Source organism: Ictalurus punctatus, chromosome 3 (assembly GCF_001660625.3).
Source record: "Ictalurus punctatus breed USDA103 chromosome 3, Coco_2.0, whole genome shotgun sequence".
Classification (NCBI taxonomy): Eukaryota; Metazoa; Chordata; class Actinopteri; order Siluriformes; family Ictaluridae; genus Ictalurus; species Ictalurus punctatus.
The window spans coordinates 13709907-13734299 of record NC_030418.2 but is presented as its reverse complement, the minus strand read 5'-3'; the positions used below and the strand labels follow the sequence as shown (position 1 = coordinate 13734299).

Below are 24393 nucleotides of genomic sequence, written 5' to 3'. Positions count from 1 at the left end.
AATTCCAAAATCGACATAAATAAAACTGATTAAACGTAGTGGGTAATGTAGTAGTTTTAAGAATTTCTTTCTAAAAATCTATACATTTGGTTGTTAATTGAAGTCAAATATTATGTTCATTTTACAGTACATTCCATTCTGTTTCTGTAAGCAGTATTAATAAATAGTAAACCTTTGTGCTAAATAATCTGCGCAAAAGAGAGTAAGCTGTTGTTTATATAGCACACTATATAGTAGTTACAGTAATGATTACAGTCAAGTCTACAGGTTTGTAAATATTTAAATCATTCTCCAGTGTTAAGTGTTTACCGTTCAGAAGTTTATTATAACCATCTAGAAACAAAATCTAGATTTTCATCTGTTCTTTGAAATTTACATTATCCTTTAAACATCTGTTAGAAGATTTCAAGTGTACACAAAATATGGGCATAATGATTTGTGTGACTATCCCTGTTAACAAGATTCCATGATCGTATTATATTGTATTTAATAGAGAGAGCTTTTCACATCAGTAATGAAGTTAGATAAGAGGAATAACTAACATCACTATCCCAAGCAGTTATTTTACACGTCCAATTACTTAGTGAAGTGAGTGACACATGGCTCGGTCTTTCATAGTAGTAAAGCTCCCGTTTTTTTATCCTTTTATCTAGCTTTCAGCCTTTTAGTCAGACATCTACTTAGCGATCGGATCAACCTCTCCTTTATACTGTATACCTTCAGCATTAGTATATAAGAGATGTAGTTAAAATAAGATAAAGATCGTGCTGAGGGAGAACAGGGAGGGAATCAGCTTCAGAGCCGGTGTGGGAGAGCAGGAGAGTGTTTCTAAAAGTCGTGCACGGGGTTTCCTGGTGTAATCATCTGGTAAACATGTGGTAATGACTTGTTTAGAGAGAAAAGTGAGTTTCACTTGGCATTACTGCAGAACAGTGTAATGTGTTAGACGAAGCACAAGCCAAATGGTTGTTGAGATTTTGCGAAGCTGCTTGAAGATTAAATCCTGCCTGAAAAGTGATTCTGACAGAAGGAGTGAAGACAATCTTTTTATTTTATTTTCGTAGCAAGTGCAATGTTGTTGTCATGTAATGGAAGCTGAGACGGAAGCAAATGCAAGTATTACAGCTTTAGTGAGCTGTAACAGTCCAAAGCTCAAAAACGAGGAGAGGCAAAGGTCAAACAATCAAGCAAACAGACTAGAGCAGGTAAGGCAGATAATCACATTCAAGGGCAAAACAGAATCAAAAGCAGTAATATCAACACAGTAGAAAGGCTTGGTATGGACAGAGACTAGGGCAACTGAGCGTTTACTTCACAAAGGTGGAATGTGTGAGCGGTCTCTTTTAAAGCATGGTGTGATTGGGAACAGGTGCAGATAATTAGTGTTCTGGAGAAGGTGAAGTGTCTGTGTGTGTGTTTGGGTGCTGTAGTCCTCGTCAGCCATGTTTGTAGTCTGCAGGTGCATTCTGGGAAATGGAGTCGCTGGTTTACTGTGATATGACAGTTCTCATGTTTTGTAATTGTATTATGTGTTTGCTTGCTTTTGCTTTCTGTTCCTGTTCTGTTAATATTATGACTTGCATCATATTAATCTTACAATTAGCATATAATTATAACAACTCAATGAGAGTTGTTGAACTTTTTAGTTTCATTGACATGTTGGTCTATTTTACATTGGTTAACAGTTTACTACAATTACCCTCAATGCCGTTCAACTACCTGCTGATATAAGCACCAGTAGGAAGTAATCCTTGTTTCATAGATGCATGAATGGATGGATAGATGGATGGATGAATGGATAGTGTACTTTATAGATCCCTGAGGGAAATTGTTTTGTCCAGTACACAATTACAGACACCAAAAACTAGCAAGACACACTCATATATCTGTAAGTCAATAAGTAAAGTGGATGCACACAGTATCTTGTGGAATAAAGTGTCCAAGTAATTTAAAGGACAGTGTATTAATAAATATAAAAAGAGAACAATAAAGATAAAAGTAGACAATCTGATGCAATGTAAACATAGACAAAGTATAAATGTATAAACCTAGACGATCATCTCTATCTAAAGAGAGTGATGCAGTATCACTTTAGTCCTGTAGGGTGTCCAGCTTTCTCACCTCTTCATCTGTACACTCTTCAAACAGGTACAGGTTCCAAAGCTTGGACGTCCATGCTATTACTGGTGTCAACACAATTGTGCTTATCATGTTGAAATTCACTAACTAGCTGAGCCAAGTTTCTGTCATAACTGCTTTGCATTTGGAACATTCATTCCGGTGTTTGCTGTCGCCACTATTTCTACTCTGGATTTCTTATGAATGTAGCATTGAACATGGCTGGCCATCACTGTACACTGTTTTTACGAGCTAACAGTGGAGCCTGACCTTGCTGCCATTCTGAGAATGTTCACAGAACATTGTCCGAAAAGGTTTAAGGATCATCAAGGTGTGTTCTGGCAAAATTCAGACGAGCCTTAATGTTCTTGGGTTAGCAGTGGTTTTCACCTCGCCATGAACAGTGACCTTTATTGATAAAGTGAGGCCTGTAGTTCCTCTGATGTTGTCCTTGGCTCTTTTGTGAGTTCCTGGATGGTTAGTTGCTGTGTTCTTGGACGAATTTTGGAAGTCCGGAAACTTCTGGGAAGATTCACTACTATGCAGAGTTTATCCAGTTGGAGATAACGGCTCTCACTGTGGTTCTTTGGAGTCCCAGAGCCTTTGAAATAGCCTTGTAACCCTTCCCAAACTGATACATTTCAGTCACCTTCTTCCTCATCATTTCTGGAATTTCTTTTAATTTTGGCACAGTGGGTAAGACCTTTTAACCTTAAACTTTATACTGTTGAAAAAGTTCTATTTAAGTGATGATTTGATTGAACAGGGTTTGCAGTAATCAGGCCTGGTTGTGTCTAGTCCAGCTGAATCCCATTATGAATGCAGTTTCATAGATTTGAGGAATTAGTAACTAATACATTTTCACACATCCCCAGTTGGTATTGGATAACTTTTTTTCCCGTATGTTTGAGTTTGTTGATTTTTTCTCCTATTAAACGGCATTGTAAGTACACTAACAATACAATGTCCCCCTGTGATGTCCGAGCAGCACTGTACAAGCACCGACTTCTCACAGGAATAGCAAAAATGCAGCATGAACCTATTACCTATCACCACAATTGTAAAAGTACATCACTAATATTTACATATACACATGTTTTTTAACATGTGTGTATGATGTGCAATCATGCAGTTTTGTGTTTCCATCTTTAAAGGAATTGCCTATGTTGAGGGCAACAGAGGATGGAAAAGTCTTTTGCAAGCATCCTGGGTGAATGTATGTTCAAAACCCTAGGATGTATTTCTGTGTATTTTTGTCATCTCTCCTTTTTAAATTTTTCAAGTTAAAAGCTTTTGGCTGTCTTGCAGAACGGTTGGTTTACTGTAACCTGATACACGTCTCGCCTCTGTGATATTGAGCTCAAATAATTTTAATGAATATTCTCAGTAACAGAAAGAAAAGTGTCTTCTGAGTAGAACCATCTGTAAAATTTACGTACGTTAGTCAGTTGTTTCTTGAAGATTTCATTCGGCTGCACGCGAGTCATTTATTATAACATGCAGAACGTCTACCCTGAGGTATGTTGATCCTTTAAGGGAGTTTGCTGATACAGGCTGGTATTCAGGGGATGTTAGCTGATCTTTGTAGAGATGGATAGTTCTTGCATCACGGTATGAGGTCATGGGGACGTGGACAGTCCCACAGCTGTTACATCATCTGGAGTTATTTCAGTTATGTGGGACTTTCTGAGGTTTCCATGTAGGAACAATGTAATTATATTATAATATTAGATTTAGAGAAAAGTCATTTTGAAACAGAATATTGTTCTGTTACTTACGTTTGGAGAAGTAATACATATATTTTTTATTCTAACATCTATAAAAGTGATTACTGTCAATCAAACTCACAATTTCCGGTCATATCATTCCACAAGACAGGTGAGTCAGTGTTCTCTGAAAAGTCGATAGTGACCGAGAGAGGAGTCAGAGCAGATGGAAGGAAGCCTTCACCACACTTCCTGTTCCCAACAGAGTGCACGCAGTCTAAAACAATCTGACTGTTCAGGCTGTGAGAGGGGGAGGATGCACTCAGAGCCAGCATGGACGAATCACCCTTTCACTCACTGACAAAGCATGTTGCTCCATTGGCACAAACGTTGCCGATAGAAAAAGTAGTCAGACTTCTCAGTCATCATGCGTCTTTAAACATCACACATAAAACCATCAGGGTCGGCGCTCTCTAGTTAAAAACTAACTCCTAAATCAGGTCTTAACACCGACTCTCATATAGACTGCCTTGTAGAATAATAGCAAATGATTTTCTGTTGTTTAAGAAGTGCATGTCTGCTAGAGCAGAGCTAGTTCATGCCACCCTTTCCAGTGCCTAAAGCTCTTTCATGTGTGTTTAAGGGAATCCTTGGTGTGGTACAGCACCATGAGTCGTCTGCCACGTTGCGCTTGTTCCCAAACTCCTGCAGGCGTTTGCCGCCTCTAATGATTTCCCTGTGGTTAGGCAGCTGAATCCTGGGCTCGAGACCTAGTCTTCATTATGCAGCTATTTCTTGCTGGCTCCGTTCGAAATATACGGCAAGGGATATTAACAGCCATGTCCTGCCAAACTGACAGTCCTCAAATCCTCAGGCATCAGATTTCTGTTCATGTGAACATACAGAATACATTCTTCTAAGGTCAAGGGCTTTAGGAGTGATTGAATATTTTTCAAGGCGCTTATTATATTCCAAACTGTCCAATCTAGCTTGTGATCGTTTTTGTGTTGTTGTGGTTATGGTTGTCTGCCTCCAGTGTGAAAAAGTATTTGCCCCATCCTGATTTCTTCTGTTTTTGTGTATATCTGATACTGTTTTTGATACTCAAAAAATATATATATATAACAAAACAAATGCAACCTGAGTAAACATACTATAAAGTTAAAAATTTATTTTTATTGAAGCAAAAAAAAGTTTAAGAGGACTTACTACACATAATCAAGTTCTGGTGAATTTCAACTTATGGACTGAAGAGCGAACATTCTCCTTTAGGATCCACAGAACATTCTCTCAAATGGTTTGAGGATCATCAAGGTGTGTTTTGGCAAAGTCCAGACGAGCCTTAATGTTCTTCTGGGTTAGCAGTGGTTTTCGCTTTTCCATGGATGCCATTTTTTCCCAATGTCTTTCTGATAGTGGAGTCATGAACAGTGACCTTAATTGATGCAAGAGAGGTCTGTAGGTCCTTTGCTGAAATGCTGAATGAGTGTCTGACCTCACTAATGCTCTTGTGGCTAAATGGGTACAAATCCCCACAACCAGGATCCAAATTGTAGGGGAAAACCTTCCCAGAAGAGTGGAGGTTATTATAACAGCAAAGGGGGATGTTCAAAAAAACACGTATGGCTGTGATGGTCAGGTGACCACATACTTTTGGCCATATAATGTATAACAATTCAGTCATGACTGCATTTGCAATCAATGGTCTGCATCAACCTCCACCCATACATTTCTGTTCTTGGCTCCGAGGTATCATGGGTACCCAGATTCACTACAGCAACTTGACAATAGCATATTCTCATAGATTTGTCATTACCACACTGGAAAAGGATTTATCTTAAATTTATTACTGAAAGCTCCTATGCACTTGCCTAATCCCATGTCATGCTTGGGCAGAAGTCCTAGGCTAAAAAGCATCAATTAACATAATTTTACTCAACAGTATCGAGAGCTAATGATCCATGACTCTGCATTATTATATGGAAAATAACCGAGTACTTGAATCCTTGTGAGCGAGCAGTTTATTGTATTCACAGTCTTTATCCTCTCCTGATTACTCTCTGTTGATGAAGCATATCATGCTTGTGCCCTTGACAAAAAGGCAGAAAGTCTTTGCCGAACATTTAAGCTATGAACTGTGTTGTAAAGACATTATTTGAGGCTGGAAACTCTGGTGACAGTTATATCAAAACCTGCTTGTCCGCTGGACAAATGTGAATGAAAAACAGATACGTAATTTGCTTGTCCCAGGCCGCTGGGTCTAGTGATTTGTCCACCTCTGCACTATATGACTCACACTTACACTCAGACTTACATTCGTTAAAGTAGCAGCATAATTGGAGGTCGAGTTTTGCAGAGGCGCAGATGTGAGGCTCGTAAATCAAAACGGTGCTCACCATGGAGTCAGATGTTGTCATAGAAATCCTCCATTAAGCTTTTCAAAGATTACCAAATGTTAATCAGTCATGGCTCCTTCAAAGTGCTGCATTGTATTCAGTGTGTGAAGGAGGGTGCGTGTTGTGGGGGTGCTGATGATCCTGTATGAACAGCCTCGGGGGAACGATGCTGGGTATAGTGGTTTTAACGTGGATCATGCGTGCGCCATTTTCTGCAGGAACCTTCTATCCAAGCCTTGCAAGCACTAGGTTATTTGTTGGGGTGTAAATAAACAACAAAATTCAAATTCCATAGAATGATGATACAGTGGTGTCTTGACATGATACCTTCTGATACAGCAAAACAGAATCTGTTCATTTAACATAGCTAAATAAACATTAGCTCTCTGGCTCTCTGACAGATTCTAGAGAGCATTTGATTGGACAGAAAATCGGATGAGAAGCTGAAGCACATGATGTGAACAAGGTCATCGGAATTGTTGATCCGTATTGGTGGTAGAGAGAGACTGTGAATGTTGAATGCATATATTTTCTAAATGTGAATTTTGTCACTGACTATGTTTACATGGACAGCAATAATCTAATTATTGACCTTATTCCGAATAAAACAATATTGTGATTAAGGTGTTTACATGAGTTGCTTTTAGAATATTCCTTTCATGTTCCTGTTTTACATGTTATAGAACATAGATCGATTAACGGCACACGTCATTATGTCCCCACGGCACGCCGTCCGACGTCCCTCCAGAATTTCACGTATCAACATACAGTTGGTCTTCCTTATGGTACCGTATACAGTTTTGGATGTTTAATTTTTACTTTTATGAAAGTTTCAAGTGCAGTTAATTATTTGTCATGCTGTATGTGTAAATAGACGACTGCTTGAAGCCACGGGCTGCGTCCCGTGCATGTACATACATGACTTTCGCCTACTATATAGTAGGTAATTATGTGGTTTGCCCTCTTGTTTGCCATCAAACGGTTGAGCTCTGCCGTGTGTGTACATGTCCTGTCGCAAAATGCGGTGAAAACTCTCACACGACGTTAATAGTGTGATTAAGGTGTGTACATGTCTGTAACGCACTTCGATAATGCGACTAAAATAGGAATACTCCACATGTCTTAATTTGATTCATGTTTACTTCGAGTATGACTTTAGCCAGATTAATGTAATAAAAATTGCGGTTTACATGGTAGTTGCTTAATCAGAGTATTGTCTTAATCGGGTTAATATCGGAATTATTGACCATGTAAATGTATTGACTGTTCAGGAGCACACTAGCTTATAGATAACCTTAAGGCTAACGCATAGTCACAAAACTTCAGTTTTGATTGCTTGGGCACTTTTAGGGCCTTGCTTAAGGGCCCAGCAGTGACAGCTTGGCAGTGCTGGCATTTGAACTCACGACCTTCCGATTAGTATTCCCCATACTATGTTACTATAGTGATTACTATACTCCAGATTGAATCAGCCAGGAAATGCTGTCTTAAAGCAGAGAGAGAGAGAGAGAGAGAGAGAGAGAGCGAGCGAGAGAGTGAGAGCGAGCGAGCGAGCGTGCAAAAGAGAGAAGGAGTGTGTGTGTGTGTATGTGGGTGGTTGGGCTTAATAATAATGGCTTTTTAAAAACAGGAGTTTAGCCTTTAGCCTGTCATGATTTGAAATAAAGTGGAAGCTACTTTTTCAGAGCTGAGTTGAAATGTTTATCACACCTCAGGTAATATTGTTACAGCCCTGTTTATTAGACGATCTGAATGAAGAGAAGTTTATGAATATTGACTGATGCATACCCAGCATTAGTAATTACACACACATAATTCTGTATGGGCATCCTGCCTCTTGGTTAAACGTGTTTGTTATGTGTGTGAAATTGTAGCTGTCAGAAATGATTTTAGTTTAGTTGTAGTTTAGTAGTTTGCTCGAGGGAAGAGCCATGGAGGTAACGTGAGGTCGTTTAGCTGGACACATTTCAGCTTTTGGGTCAAGAAGCTGTGCATACATATTTTCCATTTAACAGCTGTAGGCTTAGGCAGTTCATTGTGAACTCTTTTTCAGAAAAAACAGGGATGCTGGGAGGGCAGACGAGAAGCATACATCACTTCCGGCAGCATCTGCTAGTGATCAGAGCGGGAGTGAAAGAGGGTGCTCTCTCTCTCTCTCTCTCTCTCTCTCTCTCTCGCTCTCTCTCTCTCTCTCTCTCTCTCTCTCTCTCTCTCTTGCTCTCTCTCACTCTCTCTCTCTCTCTCTCGCTTGCTCGTGCTTTGCTGCTAGAGAAAACACAGGAATGCTATGAATCTAACCGATCTCCCTGTCTGCCCGCCCACTCGGATTGTTTGAAATTTCAAACTTAAACAAGATTCTCTAGCATGCCAGTGATGAGCTGCTAATACAGAACCGTCCTAATGGTATAAACTTTGTTCACGCTAAAACGATAGAGATTAACCGGAGGCACCGGAGGATCATATTCTTTAAAATCCCCGTGCAATCAAAATTGAAGTCTCGTGGCTTTTAGTATGAATATGTAGTGTATATAATATGATAAGCCTTAGGAATATCTATAAGCAATTAATAATGTAAGCAATTACATAAGACAAATTAATAAATTCTATTTCTTGGATCTCCACTCCAGATCTCAGAACTTTTGTAACTAACTAACTAACTAACTAACTAACTCTCTCTCTCTCTCTCTCTCTCTCTCCCTCTCTCTCAGGATGACGTAGGGGCTCAGGTCAGAGACAGAGAGCAGAGATGAGCCTGACATCCTGGTTCCTGGTGAGCAGTGGGGGTACACGCCACCGACTGCCCCGTGAGATGATTTTTGTGGGGCGTGATGACTGCGAGCTCATGCTGCAGGTTAGCTGATGCCTTCTGCCTTTCCTTATTGCTTGATGTCTGTTTGTAACTCATAACTCTTAGTTCATAAGAACACCATACTCCATTATATTTCCTTACTACTAAAAAGCACAAGTGACTGAATTCATCCATTACAGCAGCTAGGTCACCAGGCTCCTGTGGACCCCTGTGATATTTTAGCGTTATTTTTATTTATGACAGTTGGAATGGAAAGAGATGTGTCCATGAGTTATTCCTGCTGAGTAACCTGACTGGATCAGCATGACACTGTCAGAGCATGTGTGGTCGTCACAGTGCTGTATTAATAGAAAGTGGGACAAACAGCTCATGGGTTACTTTTAGATACTTTTCGAGGCCCTCTAGTATGAGTGGGTAAACTGTGACACTGTCAAAACACAGCAGAGGTGCGTGCCAATACTGTCATGTGGTTGAAGCAATGAAATGCAAATTCACAATCTGACAGATGACACATCACAGCGCTTACAGAGTACACCGAAATAAACAAAACAGTACAGCAACACATCCAAAAGCAGTGATATTAACTGTATTAACAGTAGGGCTGCAACTAACAATTAATTTCATAATCGATTGGTTGGCCGATTATTTTTCGATTAATCGGAACTGCCATTTTTTTTCGTTTATTTAAAATAAAATCCCCGAACTGAGTGTTACAAATATAAACTTCAGACTAAAACTTTACACAACTGTTTGTCCAATTATATAAGACTGAAAAGAACCCAATACACACAGACACACACCTGAATATTATATAATTCATTTAGTTTTATGTAGTTTAATTCTGTGCTTTTTGTGCATCCATAAAAATAATGCATAAATACTTATATATAATATAATTAATATATATGTTTATATTATATAATGGTATTTATACTTTACTTTATATAAAATGTAACGTTGACTCTGGGTATCTGCAAAAGCTAGCAGCATCATATCTCCTGCATATGACGTTATGCGCCGTCAACTAGGAAGCGGCTTATACTTCCAGTTAGTAAAAAAAAAATGCTAGTGTTCCATCTGAGATGATATTACCTTTCTAATATTCATACACTAGATGGTAGAGTACACGGTGCATATTGTAAGTGTACAGTACTTAATTTGGGCCATGACTTTAGCGTTTATTCTACAAAGAGTGTTTTCGGAACAGAAGTAACGTAATGAGTAAATGTACCGCACGCAGACCGACTAATCGATAATGGGATTCGTTGACAACGATTTCCATAATCGATTATCGATTATATCGATGAGTTGTTGCAGCTGTAATTAACATATATAATGCTTCATTTGGATAATTTGCATACAAATACTGAGTTATACGTTTTTAAAAACATTTTTATTTGTCACATCATAACTTAATTAATATAACTGAATTGCACTGTGCAGTAATGTATTCTTGCACAGTATTTTCTTTTATTAGGAGACGATCCTGGCCCACAGCGCTCAAAACTGGCATCTTGAATTTAATTTTCTATCACGTGGAAGGCCATAAGCAATGCTTTGTTTTGGTGGAATGTTTCTTTCCTATCTTATTAATGGCCTGAGGATGTTGGGGGGGGGGGGGGGGGGGGGGCACACCAACTGCCCACTCGTGATTATTTTGACTAAACTCTTAATATACTTGTCACATGGTTTAACCAAGTATAGGCTGATTATACAGTATGTTGCTATTACACATAATATATCAAATAAATGCAGAATTACTTTTGCAGTACGAGTGTTATTGAAGACTTTTTTTCCATGCCAGGCACTTGATGAATGTAAATTATCTGCCCTTGAAACAAGGTCAGTTATTGAATGCCTTTGTCTTGACTTTGTATTCAGTTTTGTTTCAAGCTTTTTGGCAAATTTGGTCATTTGCCAATTCCCACACACAAGCTACTTCTCCTAGATGCTTATGATTGGCTAGTGTTGCTCTGATTGACAGGGGAGAGAGTCACACCGTTCGTCCCAACCAGAGAGCATGGCCAATTTTGTTCTCTTGCACTTTCAACAATGGATGGCTGTGGCATCTTCAGGATTGGCATCTTCTCCATCAGTGAACAGCTGATAACTTCTACAAAATAGACTTCATGTGAAAATAGAATGAATTTCCTGGTTTCACAATTGCACTTTTCGACCATGTACACACAGTTATAGAAGGGAATGATTTATAATCGCACTATCCGCTGTCACAGAGATCAGGATGGGTTCCTGGGTTCAGTATTGAGTCTGGTTCCTCTCAATGTTTCTTCCTCACGTAGTCTCAGGCAGGTTTTCCTCGCCACCATCGCCCCTGGCTTGCTCATTAGGGATACATTTATACCGGGATTAGAATTGAATTGAAGTGAATCGATTCCAACTCATGAGCTTGGACGATAGGACGAAATGTTTTTCAGGAGCTTTTTTTGGAACAATTTAAATGTCAGATAAAAGACTACTTTACCTAATGTGTTTTCTCATGTCTTTTAATGTTTGTAGTCTCGTAGTGTGGACAAGCAGCACGCCGTGATCAACTATGAGCCAGCAAGCGATGAGCACAAAGTGAAGGACTTGGGGAGCCTTAATGGGGTGAGTAAGATGCCACTAGTCAGTGATAATGAGCCCTTATGTTTTTATTCTATTAAAACTTCTTATTCAAACCCAGCTAAATTTCACTACACTATATTGTATCTCATCCCACAAAAGTATTTCTGATTGATTATTTGTTTTTGGTTTTTTTATATAAATCTCCAAAATACTCGTCAGGGTCTGGGTGAGGATTTGTGCGGTATACATCATGCGTCATGTGTTATTGTAAGCATGTCCGCCTCTGTCTGCGGTCAGTAGAAGCATTTTGGTGTGACACAGTTCCTCAAACAGGAAGTGTGACTCACTGCTCTGCTTTGGAATTCCTCTTCCTGTCCTGTGTTTGTGGCAGGAAACACTACCGGACAAACGAATTTATGACCCCATAACAACCTTCTTTAGATGTGTTCTCTGGTTTATGCTCTCTCTAAGGGCCCTATCTGTGTATTTATGTGAGACGGTTATTTCTTGAGTGATTCGAGCTTCTTTCAGTGAAGTGCGTTCAGCAAAGAATTGTGGACTTTTGATGTGGAAACTTCTAACTCATGTTGTCGGTGAAATCAGCCCGACGCCGCAGGATATTTAGCGCGCACACAGACACACATGCACACGCGCACACACAGAAGGGCTAAAGATTTTTATGAGGTCAGGCTCAACATGATGCCATGTTTCAATTTGAGCATGGCATGTACAGGGAGCAGCAGTTTGTAGTTGATTTTAATAACCGCATTTTAAATCTCAGCAAACTCATCTCAGCATTACTTCTGTGTGAAGTTCAATAGTGGATTTGGTTGAACCTCAGATTAAAAAGGCAAAAGATCCAGCTTAATTCAATAAACAACAGTAGCATAATCCCTTTGCCGTTTTGTAGGAGAGGAAAAGCTTTTTTTATTGCGGAACCCACAGCATTTCTCGAGCCATGCCAAGCTTTATGAGACCTCAGTGAAAGATTCTTTCATCATGATCTAATTTAGAGCTCGTGAGCAGTATGACTTTCTACAGAAGGTTTCTCGGAACAGAAAAGTGACACGAAAATTCTAAAGAAAAAGTTGTCACCTCTTTTCAGACATTCGTGAACGATGTTCGAATCCAGGAGCAGATGTATATCACTTTGAAGATTGACGATAAGCTAAGGTTTGGATATGATATCCTTTTCAAAACACCTGCAGTCACTCCCTGTCTAAAATCTGAGGATAATGTGCGTCACAGTCCTCTTTGGCTTTTGTTATCTCTGTATCTATTGTTTGCGTTTGTATTCGCCTACAGTACCTACAGTACATCACTGAATAAAAAGCTCTTCTTCTTCCTTAACCTGTTGCACATACCAACTTGTTCACTGTGGTCAGAGGAGAGCTCCATGTCCCAGAAGAGGCTTTAAAGGTATCGTAACATCCATTTACCTTGTTTAACCGTAAATATGATAACATCTTGGGTGTATTATACAAAGTGGTCCTTCATAGTAAACTGACAGTCCTTTAATCCTAGGCATATACATACTGTAGTTAAGTCGGGACTAGAAATAATAGGTGATGTATACAATAATGTTTCTGTTTTTTTGGGGGGGTTTTTTAGCATGAAAAGTTCACCAGTCAGCTTCAGCTGGGGAAGAAACCAGTCTGCACAGAGTCGCCCAAAACACCCAAGTCTCCTACAACCCAAGGCGCAGAGAGCAAAGCTGCCGAGCCCGTCACTGAACCTCCTGCCAAAGTGGTAGAAACCTGCAAGGCAGATGACAAAATGCCAGGTAGAGACATACTGATTGTTTTATTATTGTTAAGTCTCCTTACATAGAGGACTATGTTTGTCAGCATCACGTCGGTTGTGCTTTCGTCAGTGGATGTTGGTGGACGTCCACTTCTCGGTCGGTCCTCAACACTTCCAGTCTTTTTGAATTTGTTAATAAGTTTGGCAGCAGTGTCGTATGTGTGATGTACTTGCCATGTTTCCTGTTAAAGTCCATTGCAACCTCGGGACAGCTTCCTCATCCAGCCACGAGAATGATTTCAATGATTTCCTTTGTCAAAGGCGTTCTTAAAGACTATCTGAAAAATTTCGGAAGAGATGTTGCTAAAAAGCTTTAATTTCCCCCATGTATGGAGACTTTTGGGACATCCTGTATTATACAAGATAGATGATCATACTGCATCATTCTCTGTTTTGATTGGTCAGAATGTGTTGATGAATTTTCTATAAAAGCAACACTGACAGTAATTCTGACTGTAAGTCAAATCCAAGCTTTATATTAATGCGCTTGTACTAAAACACTATCATTTCTATAGTAACAGTTCATTCACAGGAACTTGTATGGTAGATGCTCCACAGAAACAAATTTTTAAAAATGTGTAATTGATGATACGGTGGAGTTTTCTGTGAAGAGACGTTTGGTTATCTTTTTTTTTTTTTTTTTTTTGGAAGGAGTCTCCAGTGTAACAGATAAAGCTGTAAAACGTTTCAAATACAGTAAAGTTTTCATGACAGAGGACGTTGGTTCTTTGCTTTTGTTTCTTGATAACACGTTGCATTTTGATTATAACTGTTATAATGTAAATGATAACAGGAACGAGCTTATTTTGGAGACATTCCACAACATTACACGTAGCTATAAATGGATATCTAGTACATCTCGTTCTTTAATCAATAAACTATTTCAACTGTTGGCAAATTGGTGTGGGACAAGAGGAATAAAACACTTTGGGACATGCTGTTATCGGATAATAATCAACTTCGTGGTAATAACCACATCCCTCCACCCTGTCGTTGAATTTTTTTCCTATAACAGCACACCCTGTTGTGTTTTATTCCTTAAATTTATTCCTAAACTTTCAGTGAACATTTGAAAGCCATATCAGATTAACATGGGAGTAATATAGCTAGATCTTAATAATACACGTGCTGTATATTTTTCTGTGGAAAAGGACATGATCTATAGAATAACCTTCCTCATGCTCTAGATTTCCTTTAAATCTCCTTGTCTTTCTTTAGACTATTATATATATCGTATTTTCATATTTTCCAACAAAATCTTATAGTGCTAGTGAGACTGAGACATAATTAGAGCTACTGCATTTTATTTCTACAGTGTCATTACTGGTGATTTTTTTTCCTCCTTAGCTGGTACTTCTTGGGAATGATCATTATGGTCTATACTTATCAGATTTGACCACTAGCATCTATTAGAGACTCTTTGCTGTCTCACTCAGTGCCAGTCTGCTAGACAGAACTCAGACTGTATAAGCACACTCTTGCACTGAATTTTATTCACGTTACGACAGCATTTACATGATCATTAGGTAACTAAACTAGGCTTTTTTATAATGGACAATGACCTGATTTAAGTTTTTGCAGCATTTAATCACAAATGTGTTTTTTAAACAGAGCTTCCATCTTGTTATAAATGCAATTATTCCTTTAAATGACATCACTGCTTTTCCTACTTACAATTAAGCTATCTATTGAGCTGGTTATTAGTATCATCCTCGTCATATCATAAGCAGTAGGCTGGTAAAGCTCAACTCTTATCTGCAGTGTTTTTGTTATATTTTGTCCTTTCTTTCTTTCTTTCTTAGATTGTTGAGTTGGTTGGATATAGTAGACTTGTGCTGTAACATGATGTAACAGAATCGAATAGAAAAGCGTGGCAATACAGTATCGTGTGTGAGTCAGTATAAAACAGACTTGCATGGTTCAAAATGGTTTCTTTTCCTCTCAGTGTTATGCTCAGAAGCATGCTTCAAAAATCAAATATAGCAAGGTGTACTGTCGCAAGGGTTTGAGTTTATTAATGTTGATATATGAGTTAATGTAAATAATGACTAGGGGTGTAAACCTACTGTATAATGACTGAAAGGGGTAAGCCTGTTCATTTGTGAATAATGATGACTTAGAGAAGGGCTGTTTTAAATGTCAAAGTTACTGTCATATCACCTTATTAGCCTATGTACACATCAGTTTCAAAATTTTAATGATCTTTTTTCAAAAATAATCGATTTATAATATACACTAGCCGGTCACTTTAATAGGAACACCTGTACACCTGCTCATTTAAGCAGTTATCCAATCAGCCAGTATTGTGGCAGCACAATGCATAAAATCATGCAGATGCAGGTCAAGAGCTTCAGTTAATGTTCACATCAAACATGAGGGAAATGTGATCTCTGTGACTTTAACCATGGCATGGTTGTTTGCACCAGAAGAGCGGGTTTGAGTATTTCAGAAACTGCTGATTTCTCTAGAGTTACTCATTCTGTGAGTAGAGGGTCTGCAGGCTGAAACTGCAGATGGGAGAGATCAGGGAAGAATGACCAGACTCATCTGGTTCCTGGCAGCTTGAACCAATCAGGTCGTTTTCTTCTGACCTCTCTTCTCAACAAGGCATTTTCCACCCCAGAACTGTCACTCTGTTTTTTTTTTGTTTTTTGCACAATTCTGTGTAAACTCTAGAGACTGTTGTGTGTGAAATTCACTAGAGATCAGGGAGCAGTTTCTGAAATACTCAAACCAGCCCATCTGGTACCAACATCCATGCCACAGTTAAAGTCATATAGATCAGACTTTTTCTTCATTCTGATGTTTGATGTGAACATTAACTGAAGCTCTTGACCTGTATCTGCATGATATTATGCATTGTGCTGCTGCCACATGATCGGCTGATTAGATAACTGCATAAATGTACAGGTGTACAGGTAAACAATCTTAATGTGTTAATTCAGCAGATCCACTGTGATGTGGAGTATAATGTTTAAAACACTGTTTGGAACAGGATGTGGTTTAATTAGTCTGTTAAAAAAAAAGCTTGTATATAGTAGCTTGTCTCTCTCATATGCTATGACCTTTCCAGAACAGTGCCAGAAATATACAGCGATGACATTTGAATCTGTCTAGCGGCCGGTGTCGGCTCAAATGAAAAATAGGTTTAATATCAAATCAAGCTTGATTTAGGTCACACTGATTTAATAAAGGTTTGAGTGTATAAAAATATGCAAGCTGAATTATTTACAGGATAGAACAGACTACTGCCACTGAAACACCTCAAAAATCCCTACTACCCTACTATACAGTAGGCGAAAAGCAGCGCGCCAAAGGAGTAGTATGTCCAAATTCTCTGTATTGATAAAACAGTAGGCGAGAAATACTCGGTTGACCTACTGCTTCAGCCGAGATTCTACAGTGTGGAACACTATCCCATAATGCAACGGGACTGGCGCGGTTGCGCTGTCAGAATAAAAAATGGCGCATTGGCTCTTTTGAAGTTGTAGGTCACATGACAAAGCCACCTTGGCAGATGTAGTACGTCCGGATTGTAAAAATGCACAGTAGGAACTGAATCGACTACAGTGGGTACTGTCACAGCACGTAATTTCAGACGCAGAGAAAGCCGTTTGAAAAGGTTTACCTTGTTAACATAGTGCACACTCATGCGAAGTTCAGTTCAGCTGAATCTCACCATTCCCTCCTCGTCTGGTTCCATTAACTAACATTTTATATATAACCCTGGGTAATTATGGTACAAGGCTGCAGTAAAGTGCTGGTTGTGTAATTACAGGGCAGTGACAGACCCCACACCCTTAGACACTTTTTTTTTTTTTTTGTTATTCAGAAAAAAAGGAAAGAGGTGGGTAGTGTTTTCCAGGTGTTTTTGCCAACTGGTTATTTATCACAGATAACTGTCAGCATAGAGCACGAGACTCCTAATCTCAGGATCGTGGGTTTGAGCCCCACGCTGGGCATCAAATCAAGCCATGGGGGTTGTATAAGCTAGTATACTCTCAGTGCTGATCCCAAGCCTGGATGAAATGGGAGGGTTGTGTCAGGAAATGCATCCGACGTGAAATCTGTGCCAAATCAAATGTGTAGTGCTCCACATATGCACACTGCACAAAACACAAGCTCAGTATATAGTGCTGTTAAAAAGTATTTGCCCCCATCCTGAGTTCTTCTGTTTTTGTGTTTATCTCATACTAAATAGATTTAGATATTCAAACAAAATACAACATAAAGCAAAGGCAACCTGCGTAAACACGCAATACGTTTTTTTTTTTATTGAAGCAAAAAAAGTTATCCAACACCTATCACCCATGTGAAAAACTAATTGCCCCCTTAAACTTAAAATCTGCTTGTGCCACCTTTAACAGCAATAACTGTATCCAAAGGCTTCTGATTAGTATTTCACATACTTCTAGGACTAGGACTTACTCCTGTGCTGTGGATCATTGTCTTGCTGCATAATCCAGTTGTGCATGAGTTTTAATTTACGGACAGAAGACCAGATTTTCTGGTAGAGAGCAGAATTCATGTTTCCCTAAATTATTATTATTCAGTTGTCCTAGGCCCTGAAGAAGCAAAGCATCCCCACACCATCACACTTCCACCACCATGGTTGACTGTAGGTATGATGTTCTTTTTGTGGAATTCTGTGTTTGGTTTACGACAGATATAACGGGACCCCTGTTTTCCAAGCAGTTTCACTTTTTACTCATGAGAACATTCACTCATTACCCACAGAACATTATCCCAGAAGGTTTGAGTTTGAGGTGTGTTTTGGCAAACTCATATGAGCCTTAATGTTCTTCTGGGTTAGCAGTGGTTTTCACCTCACCACTCTTCCATGGATGCCATTTTTACCCAGTGTCTTTCTGATAGTGGAGTCATGAACAGTGACCTTTATTGATGCAAGAGAGGCCTGTAGTTCCTTTGATGTTGTCCTTGGCTTTTATGTGACTTCCTGGATGAGTCGTTGCTGTACTCTTAGAGTAATTTTGGAAGGTCAGCCACTTCTGGGAAGGTTCACTGCTGTGCTGTTTTTTCCATTTGTAGATAAAGGCTCTCGCTGTGGTTCTTTGGAGTCCCAGAGCCTTTGAAATAGCTTTTATAACTCTTCCCAGACTGATGTATTTCAATCACCTTCTTCCTCTTAATTTCTGGAATTTCTTTCAACTTTGGCATAGTGTGTTACTGGATAAGACCTTTTAACCAACTTCATGCTGTTGAAAAAGTTCTATTTAAGTGTTGATTTGATTGAACAGGGTTTGCAGTAATCAGGTCTGGTTACGTCTGGTCCAGCTGAACCCCATGCTGAATGCAGTTTCATAGATTTTGGGAATTGGTAACTATGGGGGCAAATAAATTTTCACATAGGCGCAATTGGTACTGGATAACTTTTTTGCTTAAAAAATAACATTTTCAATAACAGTATCCGAAAAATCTCCAATAGGAGATTTTATAGGAGATATTTTTTCTAATCACAAACTATTGTCACGGTTTGGAGGCGGAGATGGATGCAAGTGCAGATAAATAGTTTAATAACGATGAAAACAAACACAAAAGAAGCTATTAACAAAACACTAAGACAAAGAAAAACCATGAAACAAAGACCATGAACCCTATGACAAAGACACATGCAAGACAACCCATCCATCCATCCATCTTCAACCGCTTACTCCTTTTCAGGGTCACGGGGGAACCTGGAGCCTATCCCAGGAAGCATCAGGGACAAGGCGGGGTACACCCTGGACAGGGTGCCAGTCCATCGCAATCACATACACACTCATTCATACACTACGGACACTTTAGACACGCCAATCAGCCTACCATGCATGTCTTTGGTCTTTGGACTGGGGGAGGAAACCGGAGCACCCGGAGGAAGCCCCCGCAGCACAGGAAGAGCATGCAAACTCCGTACACACATGACCCCGGACCCTGGAGGTGTGAGGTGAATGTGCTAACCAGTAAGCCACCGTGCACCCCGCAAGACAACCCGTGTAGTGCAAACTCTGCCTATAAATACCCACAAGTGCTCGTTAACAAGAATGAAGGTGCAGGTGATAATGTGACATGATGGTGTGGTGCAGTGGCTGCTGGGAACTGTAGTCCGGATTTCCCTCTGGGATATCCATGACAACTATGTTTAAAAAGGTAGTATGATACAGTACAACAGTGTGGGGATGTTATCAATCTTCAATGATTGGACCTTTTTATTAGGTCTGATCTTGATGATGTTGAAGATTAAAATGTCAGACACAGGAAAAGTGAATGGATTCTGCAAATTGTTGAACTTATTCTCACCATCTGCTACTGGCTCCATTCCATTTACACTAATAACCATGTTGAGTGATGTTTTATGTAATTAACATTCACACTATAACATATGGCCTTCTTTTCTCTGCCAAGTACAAAATATAGGTTAATCATGTTTTCAGCTAGCACAGAATAATAGCATGATGCGTTTTAAATATGATGCTAATTAAAAGTGATGGAGGGAACTTGTATTGAATGAGTTGATACAGTGATGTTTTCTTGTTGTAGGTGATACTTCAGCACTGCACAGAGGAACCCCTTTGTATGGACAGCCTTCTTGGTGGGGTGATGGCGATGCTGATGACGAGAACTCATTTAAACAGGAGAATAAAGCAGCAGGGAAAAAACAGGAGACTCCTGGGACAGGTGAGGCCTCAGTTCTAGTTTTCCCACATTGCATATAGAATACCAGTGCACAAAAAACATCAAATTGATAACTCAAGTGCTCATTCTGCCTGTCATACATGAACCTGTAGTGCAGCTTGTTTATTGTATACAATTGCAGAATAATTGATTGCATATAGAAATATAATAGATGGTGTGGTACAGTGGCACAGCGAATAGCAATGCCACCTTACAGCTCCAGGGTTCTTTGTTTTGATCCTGGGCTCAGGGTACTGTCTGTGAGGAGTGCTGTCTGGGTGTGTGTTCTCCCTGTGTCCATGCGGGTTTCCTATGGGTTCTCCAGTTTCTGCCCCATTGGCTATTCCAGGCTATATATATATATATATATATATATATATATATATATATATATATATATATATATATATACACACACACACACACACACACAGTGTCTTACAAAAGGGAGTACATCCCTCACTTTTTTGTAAATATTTGATTATATCTTTTCATGTGACAACACTGAAGAAATGACACTTTGCTACAATGTAAAGTAGTGAGTGTACAGCTTGTGTAACAGTGTAAATTTGCTGTCCCCTCAAAATAACTCAACACACCGCCATTAATGTCTAAACCGCTGGCAACAAAAGTGAGTACACCCCTAAGTGAAAATGTCCAAATTGGGCCCAATTTGCCATTTTCCCTCCCCAGTGTCATGTGACTTGTTAGTGTTACAAGGTCTGAGATGTGAATGGGGATCAGGTGTGTTAAATTTGGTGTCATCGCTCTCACACTCCCTCATACTGGTCACTAGAAGTTCACCATGGCACCTCTACATAAAGGTGGCCTAGGCTATAAGAAGATTGCCAAGACCCTGACCCTGTGCGATTATGCCCTGCAATGGGCTAAACACCCCCCCCCCACCTCGTGCCTCGAGTTCTCTGGGATAGGCGTCAGGCCCCCCGCGACCCTGTGTAGTAAAAGCAGTACAGAAAATGGATGGATGGATGATATTTATTGTGATTAATCATAGTACTGTGGTAACAGTAGCACTAGCAACTATATCAATTCATGTAGGGAGAAGACACATTTAGAATAATGCTTGGTAGATGTTTGATATTATATAGTGCTGGAGCTCAATCGAGTTCTTATAGTTTTATAGATATTTTATGAATGTGTTATTTTTTAGAAGATAATCATAAATAAAATCTCAGTCATGATAGAATTTTTTAGATACTGTATTTTCCTTGAATGTTTCAGCCCTATGACCTGGACAAAGCAGCAAAAGGTGTTTTCTATCTGGAATCTATCTTGAATAGTTGTTTTGGCACAGTGCTTTTTTTTTTTAACAGTAATATGAGGTGAATACATGTGACAGTACATATACTAAACAAGTAACAGTGAGTCATTATCACAAAAATAACTCTGGAAAGTAACTGCTTTATAGACTTCTACGCAGTGTATCATTATTGCCTCCCTAACTGGGCTTTGCCATGTCATTTGTGAGGATGGAAAAACTTTTCAAGTGTATGTTTAACGCAGTGTTCCTGTATATATTTCAATGCTGAGTATTTTAATGTCGCTAGCTTGATCTAGCAAGGTTGCAGAAATGGCACACACAGACACTGAACAGCCTAGGTTTCCTGTGGTGTGTTTAGATTTGTTTTGGTCCTGGGGTCTATGATCCTATTAGCTTTTACCATCTAGGAGTGAAAGATTGGAGATTTCTGAGGCTTCGGCACAGCTGGATGTTCCACTGTGGGTGAGCTACACACTCAGAAGTGGAAGTGTGACTAATCACGAGTCTAATAATAGGGATGGAACTGTGTTGAGTCTTGCCGTTTTCTCAAGTAGTGAGATATTGAGAGTTTGTATTTTATGTAAGGGAAAAACATGACAGCGTTATTAATATGGAAAGATTGTTCCATGGTAGATAGCTCCTTAAAAGTTTAGGCTAAATAACAAATGCGTGTCATCACCTCTTTTACCTGCTGTGTGACATCCACCTGAAATGCATACGTGGGTCACAATTACCAATTTAATTGTACAGATTTCTCATCCCTCCGAAATGATTTCTACAATTTCTGGTTATGCCACTGCCAGGACATTACATAATGCTGTGTGTTTCAGTGTGTCTGACACTTTTTAGACCCAAATGTATCTTACATCAAGTGGAACATACAGACATTTTATCCTACATTTCAGACCATCTGCAGTACAAACGTATATATGGTGGTTTACGGTAATTACGTTGTGCTGTTTAATTGTTTATAGTTACTACTGTGGAATGTCTACGAGAGAAGTTACTTCCTGTCATCATATAGTCCACAAGACACAATAATAACTGAATTTACAGAAATGAACCAATTCAAAAGTTTACATTACTCTTGATTCTTAATACTGTGTGTCGTTACCTGGATGATCAGCGACTGAGTTTATGTTTTGTGATAGTTGTTCATGAGTCCCTTGTTTGTCCTGAGCAGTTAAACTGCCCACTGTTCTTCAGAAAAATCCTCCAGGTCCTGCACACTCTTTACTTTTCCAGCATATTCTCCATATTTGACCCCTTTCCAACAGCAGCTATATGATTTTGAGATCCATCTTTTCACACTTAGGACAACTGAGGGACTTGTACACAACTATTACAAAAGGTGCAAACATTCACTGATACTCAAGAAGGCAACACGAAACAATAAGAGCTGGGGGGGCGTCTCTGAGGCGCATTCGACGCCCTTCACACTAGGGCTGCACAATTAATCGAATATCGATCTCGATTACGATTTTGACTGCCCACGATTACATGGATATGATCGACTGCGATATTGATGTTTAAAGTTTGTCCTCCACTCATAGAAAATTCTGTTGCAGATCAAATCAAGCGCTTCCTAAACTTACAGCCAGTCGCCATAGAGTGGTGCAGGGATGACGTCATTTTGTAACGCCAAAACCCAGAAACGAGTTAGCATTTTCTCCTTTCGGTTCCATTGTCCCAAATCAATGGGTTTTTTTTAATGGAATTTTGGTTAAAAGCCTGAATCAAGGTCTGTGGTGAACACAAGCTCAAAATATTTTTCACGTTTTATTCTATGACATAAAATACGCCAGTAAAACCCCACTCATAATTTTTTTTAAAAGCTTTTACATGTATTGAAAGAGGTGGTTGCTAACTGTCACGTAATGAGGGTTTAGGACGGATGCAAATGCAGATTAGAGCTTCATTGAAGAGAGGCAGACAAATCTAAATCATGAGACAATAGCATGGTCAAAAACAGGCAAAAAGTCAGGCAATTCACAAACGGGCATGCATAAGGCTAAACAAAATCAAACGAGGTCTAGAACAGGATCAAAACTATGAGACATCAAACTATGAACAAACGCTAGGTACACGGATAACTCACTAAACACTTCCCGTCGAACAACGAGACGCAAGGGATATAAATGACAAACGTAATTAAGGGTGAACACAAAACAGCTCAGACTAATGATGACACATAAGGGAACAACCAGTGACAATACAGGGGCAGAGACAGGACAGAAATGATAACAAATGCATATGTAGAACATCACAAAAAAACGGGGACGTTAAACGGCATCACGCCGAACAGGAGAAGTCTTTGCAGATAAACCGGTTCAGGTGTGCTGTCCCCCCCCAAAAAAAAAAAGTGGTAAAAGATTAATCCACAGAATGAATCAGTATTATGGAAAATGTTTTAAACCAAGTTTGGAAAAGTTGTCAGAAGCTTGGTGATGTTGAAGTCGAGCGACTGTGGTGTTTGTTTATAGCATACGGTTAGCTGTTTATTTCTGGCCTTTGTATTTTTCAATCTTCATAAAAGTTGTGTTCATTTGTGAAAAATGAACTGTCTGTTTATTTAAATGTGAAAGTGCAATAAAAATATGTTGTCCCTAAAATCAATGAATAATCGTGATAAATAATCATGATTATCATTTTAGCCATAATCGTGCAGCCCTACTTCACACCAGTACTTAGCGCGGTCCACTTGTGATCCGATCAGTACGCTTGTTAACGCCAGATTTGAATGGGGCCAAAAAGAGAGTGAAGCTGCACTTTCTTAGCAGCATATTGAGAATTGCAATTCATGTCATACCCGAGTGTGTTTTCTGTGTGGGTTGATGCCGTTCTGTGACAGGTGGATTAAAAAATGCGGGCATATTCTTGAGTGAATGCAGTTTTGACAGCATTCATGTTCTTGAGTGCCTCTTAACTAAATTCACCCTCAGACAGAAGCCTCTTTGTAAAAGAAAGCTGTATTGCTATACACAGCAATGATACTGTGCTTTCTGAGGTTAAATAAATAAATAAATAAATCAGGCAAATGCA

The 24393-nt window shown here is 39.3% G+C and overlaps 1 protein-coding gene across 10 annotated transcripts in view; it reads left to right on the top strand.

The window, feature by feature from the left end:
• Positions 1 to 24393, top strand: part of cep170aa (centrosomal protein 170Aa) — a 57581-nt gene that overhangs the window by 5756 nt on the left and 27432 nt on the right. For all 10 annotated transcript variants that reach the window (XM_053679613.1, XM_053679612.1, XM_053679614.1 and 7 more), the window contains exons 2-7: positions 8929 to 9071; positions 11547 to 11636; positions 12700 to 12781; positions 12958 to 13013; positions 13206 to 13377; positions 19935 to 20072. In XM_053679613.1, coding sequence (XP_053535588.1) covers positions 8967 to 9071; positions 11547 to 11636; positions 12700 to 12781; positions 12958 to 13013; positions 13206 to 13377; positions 19935 to 20072 — 643 coding nt within the window. In that variant the 5' untranslated portion in view covers positions 8929 to 8966. The remainder of the gene's footprint in view (positions 1 to 8928; positions 9072 to 11546; positions 11637 to 12699; positions 12782 to 12957; positions 13014 to 13205; positions 13378 to 19934; positions 20073 to 24393) is intronic.